This window comes from Myxine glutinosa, chromosome 9 (genome assembly GCF_964187855.1).
Source record: "Myxine glutinosa chromosome 9, kmMyxGlut1.1, whole genome shotgun sequence".
In the NCBI taxonomy this organism is placed as follows: domain Eukaryota; kingdom Metazoa; phylum Chordata; class Myxini; order Myxiniformes; family Myxinidae; genus Myxine; species Myxine glutinosa.
Window position 1 is genome coordinate 142,764,252 of NC_136269.1, and position 26,801 is coordinate 142,791,052.

At 47.7% G+C, this 26,801-nt stretch overlaps 1 protein-coding gene across 1 annotated transcript; it reads right to left on the bottom strand.

The window, feature by feature from the left end:
- Positions 1-210: 210 nt before the first annotated feature.
- LOC137434629 (Iroquois homeobox protein 5a-like) lies at positions 211-14,244 on the bottom strand. Its single transcript, XM_068127794.2, has 4 exons — positions 14,002-14,244; positions 10,983-11,394; positions 2,697-3,521; positions 211-1,103 (listed from the first exon to the last, which is right to left on the bottom strand). The coding sequence occupies exons 1-4, from the start codon at positions 14,242-14,244 to the stop codon at positions 1,072-1,074; spliced, it is 1,512 nt and encodes a 503-aa protein (XP_067983895.1). The 3' UTR covers positions 211-1,071.
- Positions 14,245-26,801: the final 12,557 nt, after the last annotated feature.

A 26,801-nucleotide genomic window follows, 5' to 3' on the forward strand; every position in this document is an offset into this window, starting at 1 on the left:
AATGGAGGGGGCACAGCAACAGTTTTCAAATGAACTCCCGGTGTTCTGCACCCGCTTTGCTCCTCCTTCGGTGCCACCCTCCTCCCCCATCACCCATCTATCCTCTCCCCACCTGTGTGAACCAGAGGTCGCTGAGATCCCATCAAACCTTGGACTTATCACCAGACTTCCCCACGAGGTATGGCACATTTCGTTCCATTTTGTCCTGTATCTCTCTCCTTGTATATTATATAAACCCTCTGATGGGCGCACACCTGCCTCGTATGTACCCAAGGCCCCTCATACATACGAAAGACCCCTCACACATAACCAAGGTGCCTGATCTGTATTATCCAAGGCACCTCATACGTACACAACGTGCCTTGTATGTACATATCTAAGGCACCTCGTATACAAATAAGATGCCTTGTACATACCCCAAGGCCCCTTATATGTACCCAACGTGCCTCTTCTGTACCCAAGGTACCTCGTACATCCTAAAGTTCTTTCACACATACCCAAGGTGCATCAAACGGAGCCAAGGCACCTCATACGTACATGAGGCACCTCGTATGTACACAAAGTTCCTTGTACGCATGCAAGACAGCTTGCATGTATCCAAGACACCTTGTACATATACAACATGCCTTGTATGTACCTAAAGCACCTCATACATATATAAGGTGCCTGGTATGTACCTAACGTGCATTGTACATACACAAGTCCCCTTATACGTACTCAAGGCGCCTCATATGTATGCAAGGCACCAGGTAATAACAAAGGTGCCTTGTACTTGTCCAAGGTGCCTTGTAATACTCAAGACCCCATGTATGTACCCAAGGTGCCTTGTAATACTCAAGACCCCTTCTATGTACTCAAGGTGCCTCGTACTTCTTTCCTTTCTTTTTATTTTTTAAGAAAATGCTTCACGTGCTAAAGAAAACATAAATACATTTCTGTCCTACACAGTGTCCACCGCCATGCACGGAGCTGTGCGTGAACCCGTTGTGGACCTGTGCATGGGTGGATCTTGGTCGAGTACCTGGCAAGTTTCCATCTTACCACAGGTACGGGAGCTTCGGCCCAACTTTCTCATACAAGGCAATGCCGTGCGTCGCTCACGTCTGCAAAACATGTCGGAGACAAAGCACGACAGGGAGTCGGACAGGGCAATGGCAGATTAATGAATAAATGTGTAAAATGTGATGTACCTGGATGGAAGGTATAAAATAGCTTTGCAATCCAAGTAATGAGAAAATAACAAAGGTGTGCTGGTGGAGTAATTATTTTAGGTATTTGTGCATTGGTGAATGAACTCAAAGAATAACTGAAGTTCAAAACAATAAAGATACATCATAGAACTTATCGAGCTGTTGCTGATGATAATAATAATAATAATAATAATAATGACAATTACACTGTTATCATTATTGTAACATATGAAATAATATCAGCCACAATTTGTTAATAACTGGACATGTTTGGGCAAAGCAGGAACCCAATAACCCCACCTCTATCACTCGCCTTCCCCCAATAACCCCACCTCTATCACTGGCCTTGCCCCAATAACCCCACCTCTATCACTCGCCTTGCCCCAATAACCCCACCTCTATCACTCGCCTTCCCCCAATAACCCCACCTCTATCACTGGCCTTGCCCCAATAACCCCACCTCTATCACTCGCCTTGCCCCAATAACCCCACCTCTATCACTGGCCTTGCCCCAATAACCCCACCTCTATCACTCGCCTTGCCCCAATAACCCCACCTCTATCACTCACCTTGCCCCAATAACCCCACCTCTATCACTCGCCTTGCCCCAATAACCCCACCTCTATCACTCGCCTTGCCCCAATAACCCCACCTCTATCACTGGCCTTGCCCCAATAACCCCACCTCTATCACTCGCCTTGCCCCAATAACCCCACCTCTATCACTCGCCTTGCCCCAATAACCCCACCTCTATCATTGGCCTTGCCCCAATAACCCCACCACTATCACTCGCCTTGCCCCAATAACCCCACCTCTATCACTCGCCTTGCCCCAATAACCCCACCTCTATCACTGGCCTTGCCCCAATAACCCCACCTCTATCACTGGCCTTGCCCCAATAACCCCACCTCTATCACTCGCCTTGCCCCAATAACCCCACCTCTATCACTGGCCTTGCCCCAATAACCCCACCTCTATCACTCGCCTTGCCCCAATAACCCCACCTCTATCACTGGCTCTGCCCCAATAACCCCACCTCTATCACTTGCCTTGCCCCAATATACCCCTCCTCTATCACTGACCTTGCCCCAATAAACCCCACCTCTATCACTGGCCTTGCCCCAATAACCCCACATCTATCACTAGCTTTGCCCCAATATATTTCCATCTTTTTTACTTCAAACCCAAATCTTTGTGGTTCATTTCAAACTGATGGGATTACCCCCAACCCTCGACTTGAATGAAGTTGAACCAATTTCTAAACCCGGTGTAATTCACTTCGAACAACCCCTTACTCTCATTCATGGAGATTAGACTCTATTTATTGGACACTCCCGGGCTGGGTCTCTCCCCCACACCTGCCCTACTTGCATCGTTGATCCCAACCACCTCCCGTCATCAACCACCATTCGGCTCTCCTGGGTTTGCCTATATTCTCCCCGCCATCCTTCCCCCTCCACTTCGTTTCACCCCCATCCCACACTTGCACCACCTTAACCCTGATACCTTTGCGCAAGTCGCACGGTGCTTCCCGTTGAGTTTCCACAAATGCAAGGCGCCTCTGCTTGACCTCTAGCAGTGTTGGGGAAGACGAGGGCGCGGGCAACCGGTCGCTGAATGTGGGGGGAACTCTGCAGGACACCCCGTCCCGGAGTACCTCAGTAAGTGCAGAACGCTGTACATTTGCCTGCGGGAGTACCGCGGGTTCAGGAATAAATGGGACTCGAAGACCTGCCTCCGGGAAGGTGGCGAGCCTGGGGTGGCTAAGTCCGCTCTCGGCTTGACATCGGAGGCCGGAGCTCAGGGCGGCGGCAGCGGCCGGACCGAGTCCGTTAATCGTCGTGGGTCCAAAAGACGCGTAGCCCGTATAGGCCGAATAAAAAGGACCGCTGTAGTAGACCGGCCGACTGAAGGCGGTTGAAGATGGGTACATTTGGCCCACGTGACTCGAACTCACGGCGTTACCTACGGTCGCCAACGTGACCTGCGATGCTTTTCCGTCCGAAGCGCACGCCATTTCGGCCAGAGACCAGAGTTTAGGTTTTGGGGCCGCAGAACCGACAGGAGGAGCTGCGATGCCGCTCCCAGGCTCACCCAGCATGGAGTCACTGGGCGACGGACACTCGGCCTGCTCGGCCAGGGCCTTACATTGCCCGACTGGGGACATCGCGTCCATGGGTTGTGGTGAGAGGGGCCCTCTTGGCTGATCATGTGCCCGAGGCTCCTCGCAGGAGTGTCCGGCTTCCTCTCCACAGTCCCGATGATGGTCACTCCGTAATTCGGGTCCAGTGGAAACCTCACCATCAATTCGTCCACCCTGAAGTAAATTCCCTGCAGAAAGGGGTTGGGGAAATGGGGTTTGTGCACTAATTTGTATTGGTCTGTAATATCCATACAGTAATCACATGCATGCACTCACATCCTCAATACCATTAGCTGGTACGTTGTAGCTACAATTCATAACCCCAAGTGGTATTTAATATGGAGGATTGTTTAAATGTGTCTATATGTTTGTTATATCCTGAGGTCCTGAGTTTGAATCCTGGTCAGCTGTTTAATCAATACCAGGTGGGGTTGACTCAATCTGTCAGCCTTCCGAGGTCGGCGAAATGAGTACCAGGGTACTGGGTCCTCTCTCAAGGAGGTTGATGGCAGGATTCACCAAACTCCACCATAAAACACCTCATTCCATAGCACACAGTGGTGTGTGTCGGAATGGTGCCGAGGAGTCGCCCAAGAACTCAGTGACGTACTGATCCAGCTTACGCTCATATATATATATATATATATATATATATATATATATATATATATATATATATATATATATATATATATATATATATGTTTGTTATATCCTTTCGATGGTCAATCAAAAGCGAATTCACACAACTGCCATGCTATTATATTTTTATGTGTAACCTGGTACTTGTGTGAACCCGTATGTGCATAAACTGGTAGGTGAATAAAGAATAAGTGCATATAAACTAGTATGTCTCTGTACCGGTATGTGCATAAACTGGTAGGTGAATAAACAATAAGTGCATATAAACTAGTATGTCTCTGTACCGGTATGTGCATAAACTGGTAGGTGAATAAACAATAAGTGCATATAAACTAGTATGTCTCTGTACCGGTATGTGCATAAACTGGTAGGTGAATAAACAATAAGTGCATATAAACTAGTATGTCTCTGTACCGGTATGTGCATAAACTGGTAGGTGAATAAACAATAAGTGCATATAAACTAGTATGTCTCTGTACCAGTATGTGCATAAACTGGTAGGTGAATAAACAATAAGTGCATATAAACTAGTATGTCTCTGTACCGGTATGTGCATAAACTGGTAGGTGAATAAAGAATAAGTGCATATAAACTAGTATGTCTCTGTACCGGTATGTGCATAAACTGGTAGGTGAATAAACAATAAGTGCATATAAACTAGTATGTCTCTGTACCAGTATGTGCATAAACTGGTAGGTGAATAAACAATAAGTGCATATAAACTAGTATGTCTCTGTACCAGTATGTGCATAAACTGGTAGGTGAATAAACAATAAGTGCATATAAACTAGTATGTCTCTGTACCGGTATGTGCATAAACTGATAGGTGAATAAACAATAAGTGCATATAAACTAGTATGTCTCTGTACCAGTATGTGCATAAACTGGTAGGTGAACAAACAATAAGTGCATATAAACTAGTATGTCTCTGTACCGGTATGTGCATAAACTGGTACGATTAAAGGATATGTACAAACCATTATGAGTCTAACCCATGATATTGTAAAAACTGGTAGATATATAAGCAGGTATTATGGATAAACCATAAACGTGTACATGTCATAAATATATCTAGGGATTACATGTAGATCCCCAAAACATGTAAAAACTGGCATGTTTGTGTACCGGTATCTGTAAAAACTGATACATATACATACCATGCGTATAAACTATAAACATGTATTAACTGGTATGTGTAAAAACTAAAACCGTGCACAAGCCATAAATATGTATAAAACTGGTTTATGTATCAAACATAAACTTGTATAAATCATAAATGTTCATAAACCAAAAATGGCTTTCAACTATTATCATGCATAGACCATAAACTTGTGTAAAATATAACTTTGTATAAACTATAAATGTGTATAAAGTATAAAGTGTACACACTATAAACGTCTATGACCTGGCATTGTGTATAAACTATAAGTAGGTGTATTATCTGGTATTGTGCATAAACTATAAACATGAATAAACCATAAACATCCATTATCTGGAATTGTATATAAACTGTAACATGTATAAATTATAAACGTCTAATACATATTATTGTGTATAAACTATAAATGTAAATTAACTATAAACGTGAATTAACTATAAATGTATATAAACTATAAATGTGTATAAACTATAAGCATGTATATATTATAACCTTCTATTATCTGGTATTACCTATAAAGTAAAATCATGTATAAACTACAAATGTCTATTATCTGGCATTGTGTATAAACTATAAACGTCTATTATCTGGTATTTTGTATAAAATGTAAATGTGTATAAAGTATAACCATGCATAATCTATAAACATGCATAAACTATAAATGTCTAATATGTGGTATCATGTAAATTTATAAATGTGCATAAACAATAAACGTGTATTATCTGGTATTGTGTATTAACTATAACCGTGTATAAAATACAAAATGTGTATAATCTTGTATTGTGTGTAGACTATAAACGTGTATAAACTATGAATATATATAACTATAAACATGTATCATCTGGTGTTGGGCATGAACTATAAACGCTTATAAAATATAAATGTGCATAACTTATAAACTGTAAACGTGTATTATCTGGTATTGTGTATAAACTATAATGAGTATAAACTATAAATGTGTATATACTCTAAATTTGTATAAGCTGGTATTGTACATAAACTAAAAAGAAGTATAAAAGATAAACGTATATAAACTGTAAACATCAAAGATGTGGTATTGTGTATAACCTATAAACGTGTTATAAATTATAAACATGAAATTAACCATCAAAGTGCATTAACTATAAACGTATATAAACTATAAATAAATGTGAAATTAACCGTAAAAGTGTATAAGGAAAATCAAACATGTATAAACCATGAACATGTATAAACAATAAACATGTTTTAACCATATATGTGTAGAAATAAAATAAAGCTGTACAAACCATAAACGTGTATAAACCATGAACTTGTATAAACCCTAAACGTGTATAAACCATAAACGTGTATAAAGCATAAACGTGTATAAACCATAAACGTGTATAAACCATAAACTTGCATAACCAAAAACGTGCATAAACCATAAATGTATATGAATCATAAACGTGTTTAACCATAAACGTGTACAACCATAAACGTGTATAAACCATAAATGTGTATAAACCATAAACGTGTACAACCATAAACGTGTATAAACCATAAATGTGTATAAACCATAAACATATATAAACCATAAACATGTATAACCATAAACGTGTATAACCATAAACGTGTATAACCATAAACATGTATAAACCAGAAACGTGTGTAAACCATAAACGTGTATAAACCATGAATGTGTATAAACCATAAACGTGTATAAACCATGAATGTGTACAAACCAAAAACGTGTATAAACCATAAACATGTATAAACCATAAATGTATATAAACCATAAACTGTACAAACCATAAATGTGTATAAACCATAAACGTGCATAAACCATAAACGTGTATTAACCATTAACGTATATAAACCATAAACGTGTATAACCATAAACGTGTATAAACCATAAATGTGTATAAACCATAACCGTGCATAACCATAAACATGTATAACAATAAATTTGTATAAACGATAAATGGGTATAAACCATGAACGTATATAAACCATAAATGTGTATAACCATAACCGTGTATAAATCATACATTTGTATAAACCATAAATATGTATAAACCATAAATGTGTACAACCATAAATGTGTATAAACCATAAACGTGTATAAACCATAAGCGTGCAAAAACCATAAACATGTATGAACTAAAACATGCATAAATCATAAATGTGTACAAAACCATAAGTGTGCATAAACCATAAACGTGTATACACTAAAACATGCATAAACCATGAACATGTAGAAACTGGTACATGTATTAACTAGTGTGTGTATAAACCGGTATGTATATAAACCATTAAAGTGTATTAACCACAAATGTGCATAAACCAGAAACGTTTATAAACCAGTGCGTGCTTGAACTAGTACATGTATAAACCTAATCTGTGTACATACCAGAAACATGTATTGACTGGTATGTTTACAAACCATAAACATATGTAAACCATAAAAGTGCATAAAGTGGTCGGTGTATATGAAACTATAATCATGTATAAACCAGTATCTATGTAAACTACTAAACATATAAAAACCATACACATGTTTAAACCATAAACATGTATCAACCTTTACATCATAGACCACAAACATGTATAAGTCAGTACATCTTTGAACGAGTATATGTATAAACCGATTACGTGTATACACTATAACCATGTACAAACATAAAGTTGTATTATTGCGTATAACTGGCAAAAATATATCACATAAATGTGTAAAACCAGAAATGATTGTGACAGTAAACATCTATTATAAATCTGTCATTATGTATAAACCATGAATGTGTATTATCTGGTATGAGTGTAAACAATTGCATTGTATCATCCTGTATGTAACTGATATAAAGCAATAAAATGTATAAAGCACAAACATGTACAATCAATAAACGTTTATACCATAAACGTGTACAAACTGGTTTGTGTTTGAATGAGTATGTGTATAAACCGATTATGTGTATAAACCATAAACGTGTGTAAATATAAACTTGCTATGTGTATACTGGTACAAGTATAACTCATAAACGTGTATAAACCAGAAACATGTATAAACCGTTAAGATGTATGAACCATAAACGTTTATAAACAATAAATGTTTGTAACATTAAATGTGTATTATCTAGTATTGTATATAAACCAAAAACATGAAAATCTGCTATTGTTTATAAACCATAAACATGTATAATCCATTAACACCAAGTATCTATGGTATTGTGTACAAGCCATAAACGTGTATTATCTGGTATTGTGTATAAACCATAAATATATATAAACCCTAAATGTATATTATCTGGTATTGTGTAGAATGATAAACATGTACACACATAGTATGTGTACAAACCATAAATGTGTACAAATCTTAAACTTGTACCCAATGTGTATAATCCCAGTATGTGTACAAACCATAAATGTGTACAAATTTTAAACATGTACCCAATGTGTATAATCCCAGTATGTGTACAAACCATAAATGTGGACAAATTAAAAACGTGTACCCAATGTGTATAATTCCAGTATGTGTACAAACCATAAATGTGTTCAAATCTTAAACGTGTGCCCAATGTGTATAATCCCAGTATGTGTACCAACCATAAATGTGTAAAAATTTTTAACGTATACCATATATGTGGACAAATCCAGTCCATGTATAACCCATAAACGTGTATAAACCCGATGTGTATATAAACCCAGGACGTGTATAATCCATAAACGTGTATAAACCTGATGCGTATATAAACACAGTACGTGTATAACCCATACATGTGAATAAACCCGATGTGTGTATAAACCCAGTACGTGTATAATCCATAACGTGTATAAACCAGATGTGTGTGTGTGTGTGTGTGTGTGTGTGTGTGTGTGTGTGTGTGTGTGTGTGTGTGTGTGTGTGTGTGTGTGTGTGTGTGTATAAACCCTGTACGTGTATAATCCATAAACGTGTATAAACCTGATGTGTGTGTGTGTGTGTGTATATATAAACCCTGTTCGTGTATAATCCATAAACGTGTATAAACCTGATGTGTATGTGTATATAAACCCTGTTTGTATATAATCCATAAACGTGTATAAACCCGGTGTGTGTGTGTGTGTGTGTGTGTGTGTGTGTGTGTGTGTGTGTGTGTGTGTGTGTGTGTGTGTGTGTGTGTGTGTGTAAACCCTGTACGTGTATAATCCATAAACGTGTAGAAACAAAATGTGTTCATAAACCCTGCACGCGTATAATATATAAACGTGTATAAGCCGATGTGTGTATAATCCATAAACGTGTATAAACCCGATGTGTATATAAATCCAGTACGTGTATAAACCCGATGTGTATATAAACCCAGTACGTGTATAATCCACAAACATGTATAAACCCGATGTGTATATAAACACAGTACGTGTATAACCGATAAGCGTGAATAAACCCCATGTGTGTATAAACCCAGTGCATGTATAATCCATATACGTGTATAAGCCAATGTGTATATAAATCCAGTACGTGTATAATCCATAAATGTGTATAAACCCGATGTGTATATAAATCCAGTACGTGTATAATCCAAAAATGTGTATAAACCCCATGTGTGTATAAACTCAGTACGTGTATAATCCATAAACATGTATAAACCCGATGTGTGTGTGTGTGTGTGTATATATAAACCCAGTATGTCTATAATCCATAAGCATGAATAAACCCTTTGTGTGTACAAAGCCAGTTCGTGTATAATCCATAAATGTGTATAAACCCGATGTGTATATAAACACAGTACGTGTATAATCCATAAATGTGTATAAACCCGATGTGTATATAAACACAGTACGTGTATAACCCATAAATGTGAATAAAACCTATGTGTGTACAAACCCAGTACGTGTATAACCCATAAACGTGAATAAACCCTATGTGTGTACAAATCCAGTTCGTGTATAATCCATAAACGTGTATAAACCCGATGTGTATATAAACCCAGTACGTGTATAACCCATAAACGTGAATAAACCCTATGTGTGTACAAACCCAGTTCGTGTATAACCCATAAATGTGTATAAACCCGATGTGTATATAAACCCAGTACGTGTATAACCCATAAACGTGAATAAACCCTATGTGTGTACAAACCCAGTACGTGTATAACCCATAAACGTGAATAAACCCTATGTGTGTACAAACCCAGTACGTGTATAACCCATAAACGTGAATAAACCCTATGTGTGTATAAACCCAGTACGTGTATAATCCATAAACATGTATAAACCCGATGTGTGTCTGTGTGTATATATATATAAACCCAGTACGTGTCCTAACCCCATGTGTGGATAAACCTGATGCATATTTCAATGTGGTTCGTGTATAAACCGAGAGGTATGGCCATCACGTGTCCCCTGTCGCCTTGATTAAACGCGTTCCGTCACCTTACACGTCGTCCCCACTGAGCGATGTGACGTTCCTGCGATTTGCGTCTCACGAAGAAACGTTCGTCGCTCTGATGCGTATGATTCGTTATTGTCGAAGGCGACGAACTCATGGTGGTCTTCCTAACAAAACGTTAATGCAGTGTGGTTCGGGATACAATGGTATAAATTTGGGATTCAGCGGTATCAATGTTTTGAGTACGAGCTGAAGTTCTTGCGCTATTTGGTTTTTATTTTGCGCGAAATCATTGCTCCTCATGGGGTTCGAAGAGGACTCATTTGCACGTTCATATTGTTATTTGTGCTATTTTAAGATTATTATGTTATTTTAGTTTTTATAACTTTTGAGCTGAAGGTGTTTTACGCAGCTAAGTGTGCCAGACCTCGTCCTATATGGGCCAATCCAGTCTCGTTTCACCAAACACGTCGCGCACATGTTTACGGTGAACGACGGTGTTTGTGCAAACTCTTCGCTTACCCTCACAATCTGCTCCGGTCACGTCGAGGGCTTTGTCCGTCCCTTCTCCTTCTTCGTCGGTCTTTTCCAGATCTATCGCGGTTTCCTCTTCTTCCTCGTCTTCACTCTTTGCTCTGGGCGCCCAGGTGACCTTGTTCTCCTTCTTGAGGCGGCGGCGCGCGTTCGCGAACCACGTGGACACCTGAGTGAGCGTCATCTTGGTGATGATGGCGAGCATGATCTTTTCACCTTTGGTGGGGTACGGGTTCTTGCGATGCTCGTTGAGCCACGCTTTCAGGGTCGCGGTGGCGTCTCTCGTGGCGTTTTTCCTGTACGCCGCGTCCGAGTACGGGTACGGACCCAGAGGCGTCCCGTACGGGTGGTACGCGACGCTCCCCGCAAGGCCCGCCGCCGCCGTGTCGTACGGTGAACCCTGTTGGTCGGTCGGGGTCGAGGGGGTCAAGGCAGAGTTGGGTTGGAGGTGGAAAAGACAATCATGGCAGACAGTTAGAGAGGTTGACAATGTTATCGGCAGAGTACGCACAACACAGGGCGCTCTTGTGTACACACATGCCTCGATTACAACACAACAACATTTTTGATGTTGATGCAAAAGTCGCGTCGATATAGTATATAAATAAAGCATAACATTGTGAAAACGCCATTAATATGTTATGCAGCTGCGTCGTTTATAATGAAAGTGTCGCACAACAATCGTGCGATGTGTCTACTATTTACAAAGGGCTGTTTACTGTGCAGGGACTCTGACGCGACAATAATTCAGGGTAAAAGTGCACACCATTCCTGTGCGCACCATTCCCGTGCATGCCGTGCACACACCATTCCCGCACGTACGGTGCACACACCATTCCCGCACATACCATGCACACACATACCGTATGCACAGCATCCTCGCATGTCGGCCTACCGTGCACACAACATCCCCGCACGCATCATGCACTAACCATTTCCGCATGTTCTAATGGGGTTCCATACCCGCACATCCCACACATTGCACACACCATTCCCACACATAACATTCACACACATATCATTCCCGCACATAACATTCCCGCACACCCAATTCCCACACATACCATTACCACATGTACCATTCCCACACATACCATATGCACAGCATTCCCGCATGTACTGTGCACCCAACATCCCCGCACGTACCGCGCGCACAACATTCCCACATGTACCGTTTACACCCCATTCCCATAATGTACCATGCACACACCATCATTCCCACACGTACCGCACATACAGCATTCACCCACATACCGTGCACACACTATTCCCGCACATAATATGCACACAATTCCTGCATGTAATATGCATACCATTCCCACATGTACCGTGTACAGCATTCCCGCTTATACCATGCACAACATTCTCACATGTACTTTGCACAGCATTCCTATACATGTACCGTGAACACCATTCCTATACATGTACCGTGCACACAATTCCTACATGTACCGTGCACACCATTCCTATACATGTACCGTGCACACCATTCCTACATGTACCGTGCACGCCATTTCTATACATGTAACATGCACACCATTCCTACATGTACCGTGCCCACCATTCCTATAGGCTACATGTACCGTGCACATCATTCCTATACATATACCAGGCACACCATTCCTATAGGCTACATGTACCGTGCACACAATTCCCACATATACGGTGCACACAATTCCCACATGTACCGTGCACAACATTCTCGCATGTACCGTGCAAACCATTCCCACATGTACCGTGCACTCCATTCCCACATGTACCGTGCACACAATTCCCACATGTATCGTGCACACCATTCCCACATGTACCGTGCACACCATTCCCACATGTACCGTGCACACCATTCCCACATGTACCGTGCACACCATTCCCACATGTACCGTGCACACCATTCCCACATGTACCGTGCACAACATTCCCAAATGTACCGTGCACACCATTCCCACATGTACCGTGCACACCATTCCCACATGTACCGTGCACACCATTCCCACATGTACCGTGCACACCATTCCCACATGTACCGTGCACACCATTCCCACATGTACCGTGCACACCATTCCCACATGTACGGTGAGAGCCCCGAGCATGTGAAACAGCCTTTTCTGCACACAAAATGGTCCGAATCCGAGTCGTTGAAATTCTCATCCAACGCGCTTCTCTGCAGTAACGAGTCGAGTGCGACACCTGGTTCGCTTTGCTTACTCGTCCAACGGTCCACGACACCTGGTTCGCTTTGCTTACTCGTCCCACGGTCCACGACACCTGGTTCGCTTTGCTTACTCGTCCCACGGTCCCTGGTTTGCTTTGCTTACTCGTCCCACAGTCCCTGGTTCGCTTTGCTTACTCGTCCCACGGTTCACAGTCCCTGATTCGCTTTCCTTACTCGTCCCACGGTTCACTTTGCTTACTCGTCCCACGGTCCCTGGTTCTCTTTGCTTACTCGTCCCACAGTCTCTGGTTCGCTTTGCTTACTCGTCCCACGATTCACAGTCCCTGGTTCGCTTTGCTTACTCGTCCCACAGTCCATGGTTCGCTTTGCTTACTCGTCACACGGTTCACACTCCCTGATTCGCTTTGCTTACTCGTCCCACGGTCCACGACACCTGGTTTGCTTTGCTTACTCGTCCCACGGTCCACGACACCTGGTTCGCTTTGCTTACTCGTCCCACGGTCCACGACTTGCTTACTCGTCCCACGGTCCACGGTCCCTGGTTGGATTTGCTTACGCGTCCCACGGTCCCTGGTTCGCTTTGCTTACTCATCCCACGGTCCCTGGTTCGCTTTGCTTACTCGTCCCACGGTCCCTGGTACGCTTTGCTTACTCTTGCTTACTCGTCCCACGGCCCACGGTCCCGCACAAGGCCTGGACCTCTCTCTCTATCCCGAGCAGTCTCGGTCTCACGTACTTTCCAGGTCGTGCCTTTAGCTGGGAGCACGGGACACGAGCGCTTGGTGCATGTTGCGGGGTAAGCACGAAGTTCGCACATCGCGGAGCGATCCTCACCACGTAAGTCGTGAAGGTGGTGGGGTCCGCGGCATACTGCAAGGGGCTGTAAGCAGACGCCGTGGATCCCCCGCTAAAGGCGGTCGAACCCGCGTACGGGCTAAACGCCGAACCGGCCGTAGATCGTCCGAGCTCCTCGGACCTGGGACCGCTGAGCAACGAGGCGCCGCCGTAAGCCGGGCACGAGTAGAGGGCGAGCGAGGCCGACGACGGCTGGTACAAGTATCCCTGTGGGTGGCTCATGGTGGCGGCCCTACAGCGACCGCCGCGCCGAGCGGTGTTCGACCATCGCGGCAAACCCGAGCGACTCCCGGTCTCCCCTCTCGCTCCCCTCCCACCCTTCCGCCTCCTGCTTCCCCCTCCCCACGGTGTCTCTCTTGCTCTCCTCTTTCTTTTTTTTCTGCCGACCCCGCGAAACGCGCGCACTCCGAGTCTCGGACAGAGAGCGGTCGCGTCGAAGCACGGGGAAGGAAAAAAAACAAAAAAAAAAACACAATCCCGACTCTTCCAACTCACTCCCACCTCCCGCACAGACCTCCTTCCCGCCCCTCCTTTTCCATATACCCCGTCATTCCCACATCCCTATCGTACCCACCCTCAATCCTCGCAGCCACCTCCCCTCTCTCCTGCAATTTGCTTCTCCCGCCGTCCCTGTCCCCTCTTCCTTACTCCCTCGTTTGCTCTTCCGTGGGACAAACGCGCATCCCATGCGGTGCATCATGCGCTCCGTGTCCCACTTCTTACACGTGGAACGCGCAACCTTCCCGACGAGTGTTCCAAAGTTCCATGGATCCCGGGGCTCACCGCCTGATTCGTGCGGGCCGTGCGGGTCGTGCATGCCGTCACGTGTGTTTGCGTAAAAGGGCCATATTGGTGCGTCCTTCGGCACGGCTCGTGGAATGCGTTAAAATACCACGTGCTACTGGGTTCGCATCTCTTCCCAATCGGGTTCTAAAGAATGGGGAAGAGAGGGGGGCGGCCCGGGGGTCCCAGTCAAAGGGCGGGGGGCGTCGGCTCGGATTTCGAGCAATTTACGCACTAAGTGAACGGGCGGGCACGTTACTCGATGGAAGGCGCTAGGTGGCAGCGGAGACGTCCGAGTGGAGGGAGAGACGCAATTTGGGAGCGTGATGATTATAAACGTGGCATGCCGCAGGGAGGGTGTGAGTTTGCGAGCACACACCGGGGATGGGTGCGGGTGGTGCTGGGGACGCGATGCCAGAGGGGTCAAGAGGAGAAAGTCGCAAGAGACGTGTGCGCTCGTCCGACGTAACCGAACCACAAACGCTCCTAAAACCGAGTCCGTGTAATCCCCGTGCATCACCTGCTCGTTTTGTCGCTACTTGTGCGTCTACTGCTCCTTCCTGGCGTTCTTGGCGCGAAAACTGCGCGCGCTATGACGTCAAGAGCCCCCCTTCCCCTGCGCACAGCTATAATTGGCGCCCGTCCTTCGCTGCGCCCAAACTTGTCTACACTTATGCAAATGAACCCCGGATTGATCCATTAAATATTTACGTCGAGACATTAAGTGTTCGAGATTGTACGCAGGACGTATAGCGCGGGCGTCCGTGCATCGAGCGCTGCCACAGCTAATTAGGTAAGATCATGTCCGAACGGACGAATGCGAGTGTCATCGATCGGCCCGAGCGTAATTAATACGGGGGCTAAACGGGGCAGCACTCGGACGCCATGCGTGCAATCAACGTCGTCGCACTCGCGGAATATTTTACGCCTTCATAAACAACACTGGTGACCTTTTTTCCTTAACGTCGCTATATCATTCCCATATATTATTTATATACCTTATCGGAAATCAATCACGATGGTCCCTTCACGATAGGTCATCGGAGTGCGACAATTGGTATTTATTCGTCGGCACGTTTTCACCTGTCCTGCTCGTTTGCCCCTCTCGATAGGTGTACACACGGCGATCATTTGCATTTTGGCCAAAGCACCGGCACACGATGGCCTACCCCTTTTTTTTTCTTCTTTTTTTTTACAAAGGAACCCTGGAATCCTTAGCATCCACATGGAGCGATCCCAAATATTGGCGAACCATGCTCTCACATGGAGCGCACCAACATGAGGATGGAGTTTGATCCCGCTCAGTCTGGAATCGAACTCTGACTCCAGTAATCCGCAAAGCTTCTTCTTCACTGGAGATCTGTGTACACCGCAATTCCCATTAGGTAGATTCCATAACGGAAATCCCCGCTGACGAGCATGACGTCACCCGTTTTGGGAGAGTTTTCTGAGTTTCATGGAATTTCCCAAGGACAGCTCCTTGGGACGAGCATGACGTCACCCGTTTTGGGAGAGTTTTCTGAGTTTCATGGAATTTCCCAAGGACAGCTCCTTGGGAAAAGCTCGGAGGCGTCATGATCCATACATCTCCATGAAACTTGAGGTTGCTCCATGAGGTTTATAGAAAAAACATTCGACTCCATAATTGAACAAAGACCTACGACGAATTCAATTAACGTTGCTTTTGCAATTAATTTGCTTTTGAACAAGTCCGATTAAAGTATATATATTTAAATCGTAAATTAAAAATAACACTTTATAACGTGCACATCATGGTGTCGAACACTCCCGCCCAAAAAACGAATGGTGTTCAGAGTGATTGCAGGTTTATTGCAGGATTGCAGGTGAAAAATCAGAGTGATTGCAGGTTTAAAGGTGATCTTGGCGAATTGAGGTTGTAGCTCACATTCACATCAGGTAATCTACCTTTCCTTCACGTGGTCTTTGATGTTTTCTCTCGCCAACCCTCCATTAGGTTCGCTCTTTTGCTCTTTTAGGTGGTTTGAATACACCATTATATTCAGGTGTGCATATAATAACACCTGTACAGTATGCACCCTCATGTCCCTTTGCTTCCTAAGTCGTCCTTGAAATTCCATCATTCTCCGTTGGTTTTGCTCCATGGTGATCTTTGACTTTGGGAAAGTATGACAAAAACCCGTCTATATATATATATATATATATATATATATTGTTACAGACGTGGCTTGGATGTTATTCACCGAGCGGTTTTATGGTATGACCACGTCTGCACAAGTTACCCGATTGTGCCCGAACGTTGACTAGTCGCGCGATGCTGGCTCAATAAGAAAAAGAAGACACCCGGCTGGATTACAATAACACAATACGACACCAAGGTTTCGATTCTCAAGACCTCCGGAGGAGATTATATTCGTACGGAAAGGTCAGATTACAGGGGCTAGAAGTATAATCACAGAAAGACAGGCACTTAGACACACTCTTATATTAACCCCGGACAGACGACAGACAAACGGGACAACGGCTGACTCACACGGGGGTTTGATGGCTAGGAAAGGCAGGTATCGATGGCTCCAGGTCCTCCTGGGCTCGGGGCAGGGTACAGTACGGTCCGGTCCAAAGATGCGGGGAGGTATCGTCGCGCTGGGGATGGCGGTGGCTTCTCTCTCCAAGCTGAGGCGCATCTGACGTCACATCCGGCGCGGGGCCGCGTATATCCGGCGGGGAGTGACACGCCCTCGGCTCGTTAGCTCCGCCCCAGATGGAATCGGCACGTTGCTTCTCATTGGGTGCGTGGGGGGGTTACTGGCTCCGCCCCTGACGAGGAGCTGACAGCCAGCCCCTTCGGGGTAACGCCGTGGAGCGCATGGTCATGGCGGGTAACCGAGCCGGTGTGAGGACGCACACTCCCCGCCCCTCTGTTGTTGTCGTAGTTGTAGTTGTAATTGTTGTTGTAGTTGTTGTTATTGTTGTTGTTTGGGGAAGAAGATGGGAGGAGGTATGGGAAAGGTCCTAAACTCACTACTGATGCCATATAATCACATTCTGGTGCAACGAAGAGTCATAATTAATGGAAACGAGGCCTTAACTGACATAGATTAAGAATAACTAGGAAGATGTCCGAAAGTTGTCTACGTGTGGTGCGGTGGACCTGGGCACGACATTTAATGGGGGAATAAGGGGAAGGTCGGCTCTACTGATTGTTATTTACATGCAATGGGACTAGGGAATGGGGGATTGGGGAAAGTTGGGGAGTATTGGAGAAAATAGGGGAATATTTACAAGCGGATATGGAGGCCAAATTCCATATTCGCAACATTGCACCCTTCTCTACCCTCGGGGCGTCCCGACCCGATAAATTTTTACCTACTTTAGTGTGGCACGCAATGTAGTTCCCTCTACTATTAACTCTACCCTGAGTGCGACAGTTTTACAGATATTCACAAATGAGTAAATATGTCCCCCTGCGACGTTGCACCCTTCTCCTCTCAGAAACACACCCACAGGATAACCGAATCCGGAAAGAATTCTCAAACTAAACATACAGCCGGTAGGGAGCATTATTTACAAGATTACGCTGATATCTACACTACGATCCAGGACCTGTTTTTGGAGGAACACATGCAGATGTTATGCATAGAGAGAGCGCGCTTGCCAGCATCGATACACCAACCCACGAGTGCTCTGTGGCCGACGGCCTTTAATAACGTGCAGAGCACCCTTCCCGAGCATCAAAAGCACCACCCCACCACCAATCGGTGCAGTCACCATTGTTCATTGGAATAAAAATAAATTCGACAACCCCTAACCCTGCAGGTGTCTCTTGCTCTTCTTGTGGTGCACTTGGTGGTGTTAACTATTAGTGGTTCACCTGTATGGCATAGGTGCCACGTTGATCCATAGGTCCATCCCCGGGTGGTGCTTGGCCGCAAACGAACTGCGGTCCATTGTGGGTGGCCACAAACATTGCGGTCCATATGGTGTATCGATCCCGGCAGCAAACAGCGAAAGTGCAGGCCCACAACTGCGCAGCCAGCACCTCTCTCTCCTCTCTCTCTACCCCAAAGCCAGATCCTCGGAGGTGGGAGACAAAAGAAGAAACAAGTGAGTAAGGTGGTAAGGGCGCAAAAGTGCACGCAATGCAAGGTGATGCACACTGGGGGCACATGGGAACCAGGTGAGACAGGTACGTTCCTATCGTACGCCCCCCCCCCCCAGGTAACCTACATGGCCCCTCCCTTACCCCTTACTGTATCCACAAAACACAACACTACCCATAAACATCTACTTTACAAATCAACAAACATCCCTACTGTCTTCCCCGTTCCTCCCATATACCAAATTCGTCTTCTCTCCCTCCTAACCAATCAAATTTGCCATTTTCAACTCTCATCAAAATTTGCCATCTCCAACTCAACATCAAAATTTGCCATCACCAATTCATCATCAGTCCCTCCTAGGGAGGGAGAGATGGAATCACCCCAATGTCTCATCCACGTCGTGATGCGTCTCACAAATCCAACAGCAATTCTCATTTCTGCAACACAAACAAAGAAAACACAGGTGTGGAGTCATCATCATCACCACAGGTAAGTGGCTGCGTATGGTGCGACAGGTTCTTCAATCCTAACTATTTCCTAAATGACTTTAACAACTTTACACTACCCGGGGTCTTTCTCCGGCCAAACCATTGGCCCTCTTACACTACGGGTTCTAAAAACCAATTCCCATTGGCCAAACTGTGGTGCTCTTCAATTTGGGGTCTCACTCCCCCGATTCATCTCCCGGTGCCCTCGCACAATTTCTGGGCTGCGGCGTGTACCTCTCCCAGTGGGTCTACCCACCTGCACACCTCCACCACTGCGGTTGCCTCCGAGCTTACCTGCTCCTTACCCTAACCTAACTAACTGGGGCAGGCCCTCTGGCGCTCTCCCCACTCGGTGCCCTCTCTGGCACTGGGCTACCCGATCCACACCCGGGATCCTCAGGCACCCACTCACAACTACCGGCTCCCAGAGCCCACCTGCGGCCTCACCTGGCCGACATCCTCACAGTGGTGGAGTGCCCAACCAACTACACACACTAACAGGCTACACGCCCAGCCATTTCCACAACACTAATGCACCCATCCACAACACCATTCTGCAACCGCACCACAAATGCCAATAGCCAACCACAATTTACCTGCACCCTCTACCTAACACTTACACTACCCGCCCCGGGTATCCGTGACGGGGGTCCACTCTTCCCCCATTCACACCTTCGCACCATGCACACCACTCCATACCACTTACTCCAACTCTCTCCACACACCTGTACTTGCACACCTGTGCTCTCACACTTGGTGCCACCTGCACCCTTCTCTCCCCAAGCGCATTCGCGCTGATCCACAACACTCACTACTCATACACTGCTCCACACACCTGTCCAGATGCACCCCTGTGCAATCACACCTGTCCAGTTGCACACCTGTGCAATCACACCTGTTCAATCCTCACACACACAGCATCATCTCAGCTAACTACTCCCTTCTGAAACTTGCGCTTCCCAGTCGTCCCTTTAACTATTGCGCTCCCTCGTCATTATAATCCACACTAATCTACCTGCGTCCCCACTACAGGTATCAGTCACTAAGTAACCTTAACGTTACCTACTGTCATCTTTGCTAGATCCCTACACACAATATCCTAACCCACCCGGGCTAGTTTTCACTGCCATACACCCCATAAGCTATAGCTCCTTTGCCCCCATGGGAAAGGTGGCAGGGATGCCACCCTCTCCCACCGGGCCTATCGCTCCTCAATCCCCCAGTCCTCTGGCACTAATAAGCCCCCCCTTATTCAGAGGTACTGGGTCCCGCCTCGGCATCTAAAGCCGAGGCAATCCACGGGGGCGCCTGCTCGCCGGTGTAAGGTCTTATCCGGTCGGCGTGGACGATCCGAGGGAGGGCTCGTGGCCCCATTTTGATCTTAATGACCACGTCACAGATTTGCGACAGGACGACTCCTGGGCCTTGCCAGGGGGAGGTGAGTTTTGGGCACCTTCCCTTTCGCCTCCGGGGATTAAAGAACCAAATCTTCATCCCCGGAGCGTATTGACTCCCCTGGCTCCGGTCGTCGTACCTGCGCTTCATCTTTTCCCCCGCCAGATGGAGTTGGCGGCGGGCGAAGGCATGGACTAGCTCCATGCCTTCCTCTAGGTGACGTGCGTACCCCTCCCTCGGCGGGTTAACCACTGTGTCTGGCACGGGACCGCATAGCAAGTCGGCGGGAGCCCGTAACTCCCGCCCATACATAAGCAACGCTGGACTGCATGCGGTGGCCCCGTGCTGGCTGGTTCGGTAGGCCATGAGCAAGTAAGGGAGATGTTCGTCCCAGTCATCCTGACGGGTGGTGGTGAACAGTGCCAGTTGTTGGATTAGAGTTCGATTGAATCTTTCCACCATCCCGTCAGATTGAGGTCTTAAAGGCGTTGTTCTGGTTTTCCGAATTGACAGGAGACTGCACACATCTTTTAGCAATTTGCTCTCAAAATTTCGTCCCTGGTCGGTGTGCAACTCCTGTGGAATCCCATGCCGGCACACAAATCCTTCCACGAAGGCCTGCGCTACCACCCCTGCTTCTTGGTTGGGGAGGGCGTAGGCCTCCGGCCACTTGGTGAAATAGTCCATTACAACGAGGATATACTTATTACCTTGGCGGGTGCGGGGCAGCGGTCCTAGAATATCCATAGCCACCCGCTCAAGGGGGGCCCCCACCTGATGTAATTGAAGGGGGGCCCTCATCCTCCGTGCTGGTCCCTTTTTGGCAGAACAGGCGTCGCATCTCCGACACCAGTCCTGTATGTCGCGCCCCATATTCACCCAATAGAACCTCCGGCGGACCCGAGATATTGTCTTTGTCCTGCCCAAATGGCCGCCGGAGCGGGTACCATGCACCTGTTGCAATATGACGTTCTTGAATTTGTCAGGGACTATCACCAGCCAGGAAGTTCGATCAGAGGGAACCTCCACCCACTTGCGATACAAGATGTTGCCTTTCAATTCCAGGGTCTGCCACTGAGCCCAATATGCCTTTGTTTGTGCCCCGAGGGGGGTGACCTCTTCCCCCTTTGGTCTTTGCCCCAATTTGACCCATTGGAACACCGGCCCCAGAACAGGATCCTCCTGCTGGGCCGTGCTCCAAGCCAACTCTCCAAATTCCTCGTCCGCGGTTAGTGGCAAAATTGGCCCTCTCACCCGGGTTGCCCGGACGACGAGAATCGGGGCGGAATCGCCCAATTGCTCCCTCTCCTCGTGTCTCGCACAAAATTTACAGTTTTCCCCCAGACAAGGACGCCGAGAGAGTGCGTCCGCATTACCATGGGCCTTCCCGGCCCTATGGGCCACATCAAAATCGTACTGCTGCAACTTTTCCAACCACCTTGCAATTTGGCCCTCCGGTTCCTTGAACCGAAGGAGCCATTGCAAGGAGGAATGGTCAGTTCTAACCAAAAATTTCCGCCCGTACAAGTACGGGTGGAAATGGTTCATGGCAGCCAGCATAGCCAATAACTCTTTGCGAGTGACGCAATAATTTCTCTCGGGCCTACTTAAGGCCCGACTATAATAACCAATCACTCTCTCCACGCCCTCCTGTGTCTGAGACAAAACTGCGCCCAATCCTTCCTGGCTCGCATCCGTGTCCAGGGTAAATGTCCCGTCACTAGTGGGGTAAGCTAGAAGGGGTGCGGATGTTAGACACCCCTTCAATTTTTGGAAGGCCTCGTGGCACTCCCGTGTCCAATTAAATCGCGTCCCCTTCTCCGTCAGCCGGTGGAGGGGACGGGCCAACTCCGCAAATTTCGCCACAAAGCGCCGGTAGTAGGAGCAGAGTCCCAAAAATCCCCGCACCTCTTTGATGGTACGTGGTGCGGGCCACTCCTCTACCGCTTTAATTTTGTCTGGGTCTGTTTTTACCCCCTCGCGGCCAATCACGTGACCTAGATAGGCCACCTCTCTTGCAAACAAAGTGCACTTACTCGGGTTCAGCTTCAACCCTGCCTGTCTGAGGCACCCGAACACCTGGTCCAAATTAGCTAGTGCCTGGGGGAACGTTTGGGCATGTACCAGGACGTCATCCAGGTACACCAGGCATGATTGCCATGGCATGCCGCCTAGTACATGCTCCATCAATCTCTCAAAGGTGGCGGGGGCGTTACACAAACCAAACGGCATCACAGTAAACTGATACAGTCCCTTACCTGTGGAAAATGCCGTTTTCTCCTTCCCTGCCCTATCCATCTCCACCTGCCAATACCCACTCTTGAGGTCCAAAGTTGTGAACCAATTTGAGCCCGCAACGGCATCGAGGGTGTCATCAATCCTTGGCAGGGGATATGAGTCCTTGAGTGTCACGTTGTTTAGCTGGCGATAGTCCACGCAGAACCGCGTGGTCCCATCCTTCTTTTTGACCAGCACAACAGGTGACATCCAAGGACTTCCCGAGGGCTCGATCACACCTGCGTCGAGCATTTTTGCAACCTGCTCGTCAGCTTCCGCCCTCTTGCTCCAAGGGAGCCGTCGGGCGGCCTGACGAATAGGCCGGGCCTCACCGGTGTGGATCTGATGTTTCACCAGGCCCGTACGTCCAATATCCTCGGTGGACAGGGAGAAGAGGTCCAAATGGGACCCAACCAGTTTGTGTAAGGCCTCCCTCTGGGTACCTCCCAACTCTACGCTGCTACGATTTACCATCTCGCAAATGGGATCGGGCCAATTCCTACTTGTTATTGAAGGCTCCCCCCGGGGTCGGCTCGGCTGGACGTTCTCGCCCCTCACTGTCGCGACTTCCTCAACTGGGGTGCAGCCAGCTACCCTCGTGCCCCTTACTATAGTGCGTGGTTCTGTACTCATATTTATTACTCGGACGGCCACTACCGGTCCGTCCGTTTTTACAAGGGTGCGGCCCACGATTAAACCCGGTATGGACTGCGCTGCCACCGGTTCGACCAGGCCGCAGGACTCCTGCCATGTTGGGCGAGCTGCCCACCGGGCCGGCACTATCGCCTCGGCCCTTGGGGGGATGGTCACGGCCTCGGAAGCCTCCAGCTCCGCTCTCTCGGCCGTGCTCACTCCCCCTAACGGCAGCTCTTCTACTCCCACCTGCAGGATCCCCCGGCACAAGTCGATTTTACAACCGCTGGCAGTCAACAGGTCCAACCCTATTAAACATGAGTCGCACACCTCCGCCACCCAAACATCTATCTCCCTCCTTACCGACCCTAACTTGAGGGTCACAGAACCACGCCCTATGATCAGGGCCGTTACCCCGGTAGCAAGCTGCAAACTATAATTTTGCAGGCGCTGGATCTTATCCCAGCCACCTGCGCTCGAATCAAGGACCACAGGGCTGATGATCGTGGCGCTAGCTCCTGTGTCCACTACGGCGTCTACCCCCACGCCGGCAATTTTGCATCTAATTGTCAGGCTACCGGTTCCAATTTGGCCACAATAAATGACCTGTCGCGTCAATGAGGGCTCTCCTCCATCCTCTGCTGCCGAACACCGCCCTACGTGCCCGACACCTTCTAGTTTCCCGGGGTCTGGCGGGGGGGTGTCTGGGGTCGGCTAACCCGCTCCCCCCTGGGCGGAGTTGAGGACCTCAACTGCCGGGGATCATCCCGGCGCGCGTTTCGACAGTGCCGCGCCAGGTGACCCAGGCGGTTGCAGGTATAGCACCTCACCTGATAAGGTGCTTGCCTCCGGAATTCCAAATTCCCCCCCCTGTAGGTCCGAATTGGATTACCCGCTCGTGGTCCACCGCGGGCCACCTCCGGGGCCGCCTGCCATGGTCCAGGTCCCGCCAGGCGCTGGTCCACCAGCCTCCGGACCATGCCCGCCAGGTCAGGACCCACGTCGGGGGCGGGTCCCCTAAGGGGTCCGCCCTCCATCGGGGGTCCCACCTGGCGGACCGCCATTGCGAGACGCTCGCCCCCCCGGGCCAGGGGCCTCGCTGCTTCCCAACGGGCCGCAGCGTCAGCCGCCTGGCTCAGAGTCTGCGGGCGCCACATGGCGAGCTGTTGTCGGAGCTCAATATCCGGGAGGGCCTGGATAAAATGGTCCAGCGCCAGGCTTTCCCGGGAATCCGCTGCCATGCTAGCATGTGCGATCCCCACTGCGCGGCGAATGTCGTGGGCAAGTTCCCCGATGGCTTCCTGGGGCTTGCGTTTTCGCAGCGCGAGCTGAGCTTTAACAAGCTCGCTCTGCTGTTCTATGCCGAATCGATTAATTAGGGCGTCGCGGAGGGCTGGCAGGGTGAGAGCACCCGCTGGTAATGCCGTCAGCACCTCCGCCGCCGCGCCGCGCAATGCGGCCACCAGGTGTACTCCACCTTCGTCCTCACCCCAACCGTTGCCCTTACACACACAGTCGAACTGCGCCAGGTACGCGCGTAGATCACTCTTGCCGTCATACGGCGCGAGTGGGACCTTGTGGGACCACCTCATATGTGAGTCGTTGCCCGCCTGCCGGACCCCGTGCGTCGCCCCTTGCGGGGTCAGCGCGGGGCCGAACCGGCCGGGCCCCCACAGTACACTACCCCCAAGGGGCTCTCGTGCCTCCCCGGTCCCTCCAACAAATACCTTTGTTGGTGTCGATGCATGGGTCACACCTCCGCAACCCGCTACCCATTCCATACCACCACAACCTTGCTCACCCACACCTCGCACCTCTCGTTCCATACCCTCCGGACCAGCCATACACCTCACTCTTGGCCTCTCACGAACATCCGGGTCTATCTCGACCCCCAAGCTTATTAAATCACCTGGCGCATCATACGCACGACCATATTGGTCACCACTTACACCGGGTCCTCTTTCTCTTCGCTTCTCCTCCATCACCTGCGAATCCCTCATCCGGTTAATGAGCACATCATCACGATCCGAACACAGACTCTGGACCAATTCTTTTACCTCCTCTTTTATCTCTTTCTTATCCTCTCTCCGTCGCTTTTTAATTTCGCTCACCCCCTCTTCCACTTCTTCTAATTTCTGCTTCACCTCCTTCATCTCCTCGTGCGCCCCTTTAAGTTCTTCCTCTAACTCCACTTTATTTTTTTCTATGTGCTCCCGCACCTCCCGCTCTTTAACCTCCATCACCTCTACCACTTTGTTCATTTTTTTCGTCAAGTCCTCATGTACCGTCTGACACTCTTTTTTAATTACCCCTACGTCCTTTTTCATCTCCTTCTGCGTCGATTTTAACCCCTCTATTACCGCTGTGTTCTTCTTTACCTGTTCCCCCAACTCCTTTTGTCCCACTGTCAGTTGTTCTACTCCCAGCGTCAACTCCTCTATACCCCCTTGCAATTTTACAGTCCCCTTTCTCACCTCCTTCTCCATGCGCTCCTTACAGTGCCTCACCTCCTCGCGCACTCCTCCGACCTCCTCACTCACTCCTCTTCTGATCTCTTCTCCCATCACTTGCATCTCCTGCCCAGATGCCACCCTCATCTGCTCCATTTCCTCCCTGTGAGCATCCAGTTTGGCTTCTACCCCCATTCTGACCCCCTCTATCTGCTGCCCCATTTGGTTAACTTCCCTTTCCGCTTGGTCCCTCATGTCCCTCAATTTGCCTTCCATGGTGTTTTCTAACCCCTCTAACCCATTTTTCACTCCCTCTATCTGATTCTCCTGGGCAGCCATTCTATTTTCTACCCCCTCTAACCCCTTTTGCATCCCTTCCATTTGATTCTCTTGAGCGGCCATTCTGTTTTCTACCCCCGTTAACCCCTCCTGTATTTCCCCTAATCTATCGTCTAATTTCCCAAATTTCATGTCTAATCCCTTAAAATTATTGTCTAATCCCTTAAAATTATTGTCTAATCCCTTAAAATTATTGTCTAATCCCTCACTGGTACCCCTCATTTGGCCCTCTAATCGCCCACTATCAACCCTCATTTGGCCCTCCATCCTATCCATTTTTGCATTCAGTTGGGTCAAGAATAATCTGAGGTCAAACCCGGTTTGCCCAGCGTCCC

Excerpts from the sequence above, each read along its gene's own strand:
- LOC137434629 (XM_068127794.2), bottom strand. The coding sequence starts at position 14,244 with ATGAGCCACCCACAGGGATACTTGTACCAGCCGTCGTCGGCCTCGCTC. Across the intron at positions 11,395-14,001 it reads CCACCTTCACGACTTACGTG|GGTTCACCGTACGACACGGC; the intron begins GTGAGGATCGCT and ends ACCGACCAACAG. Across the intron at positions 3,522-10,982 it reads GACCGGAGCAGATTGTGAGG|GGAATTTACTTCAGGGTGGA; the intron begins GTAAGCGAAGAG and ends CCCTTTCTGCAG.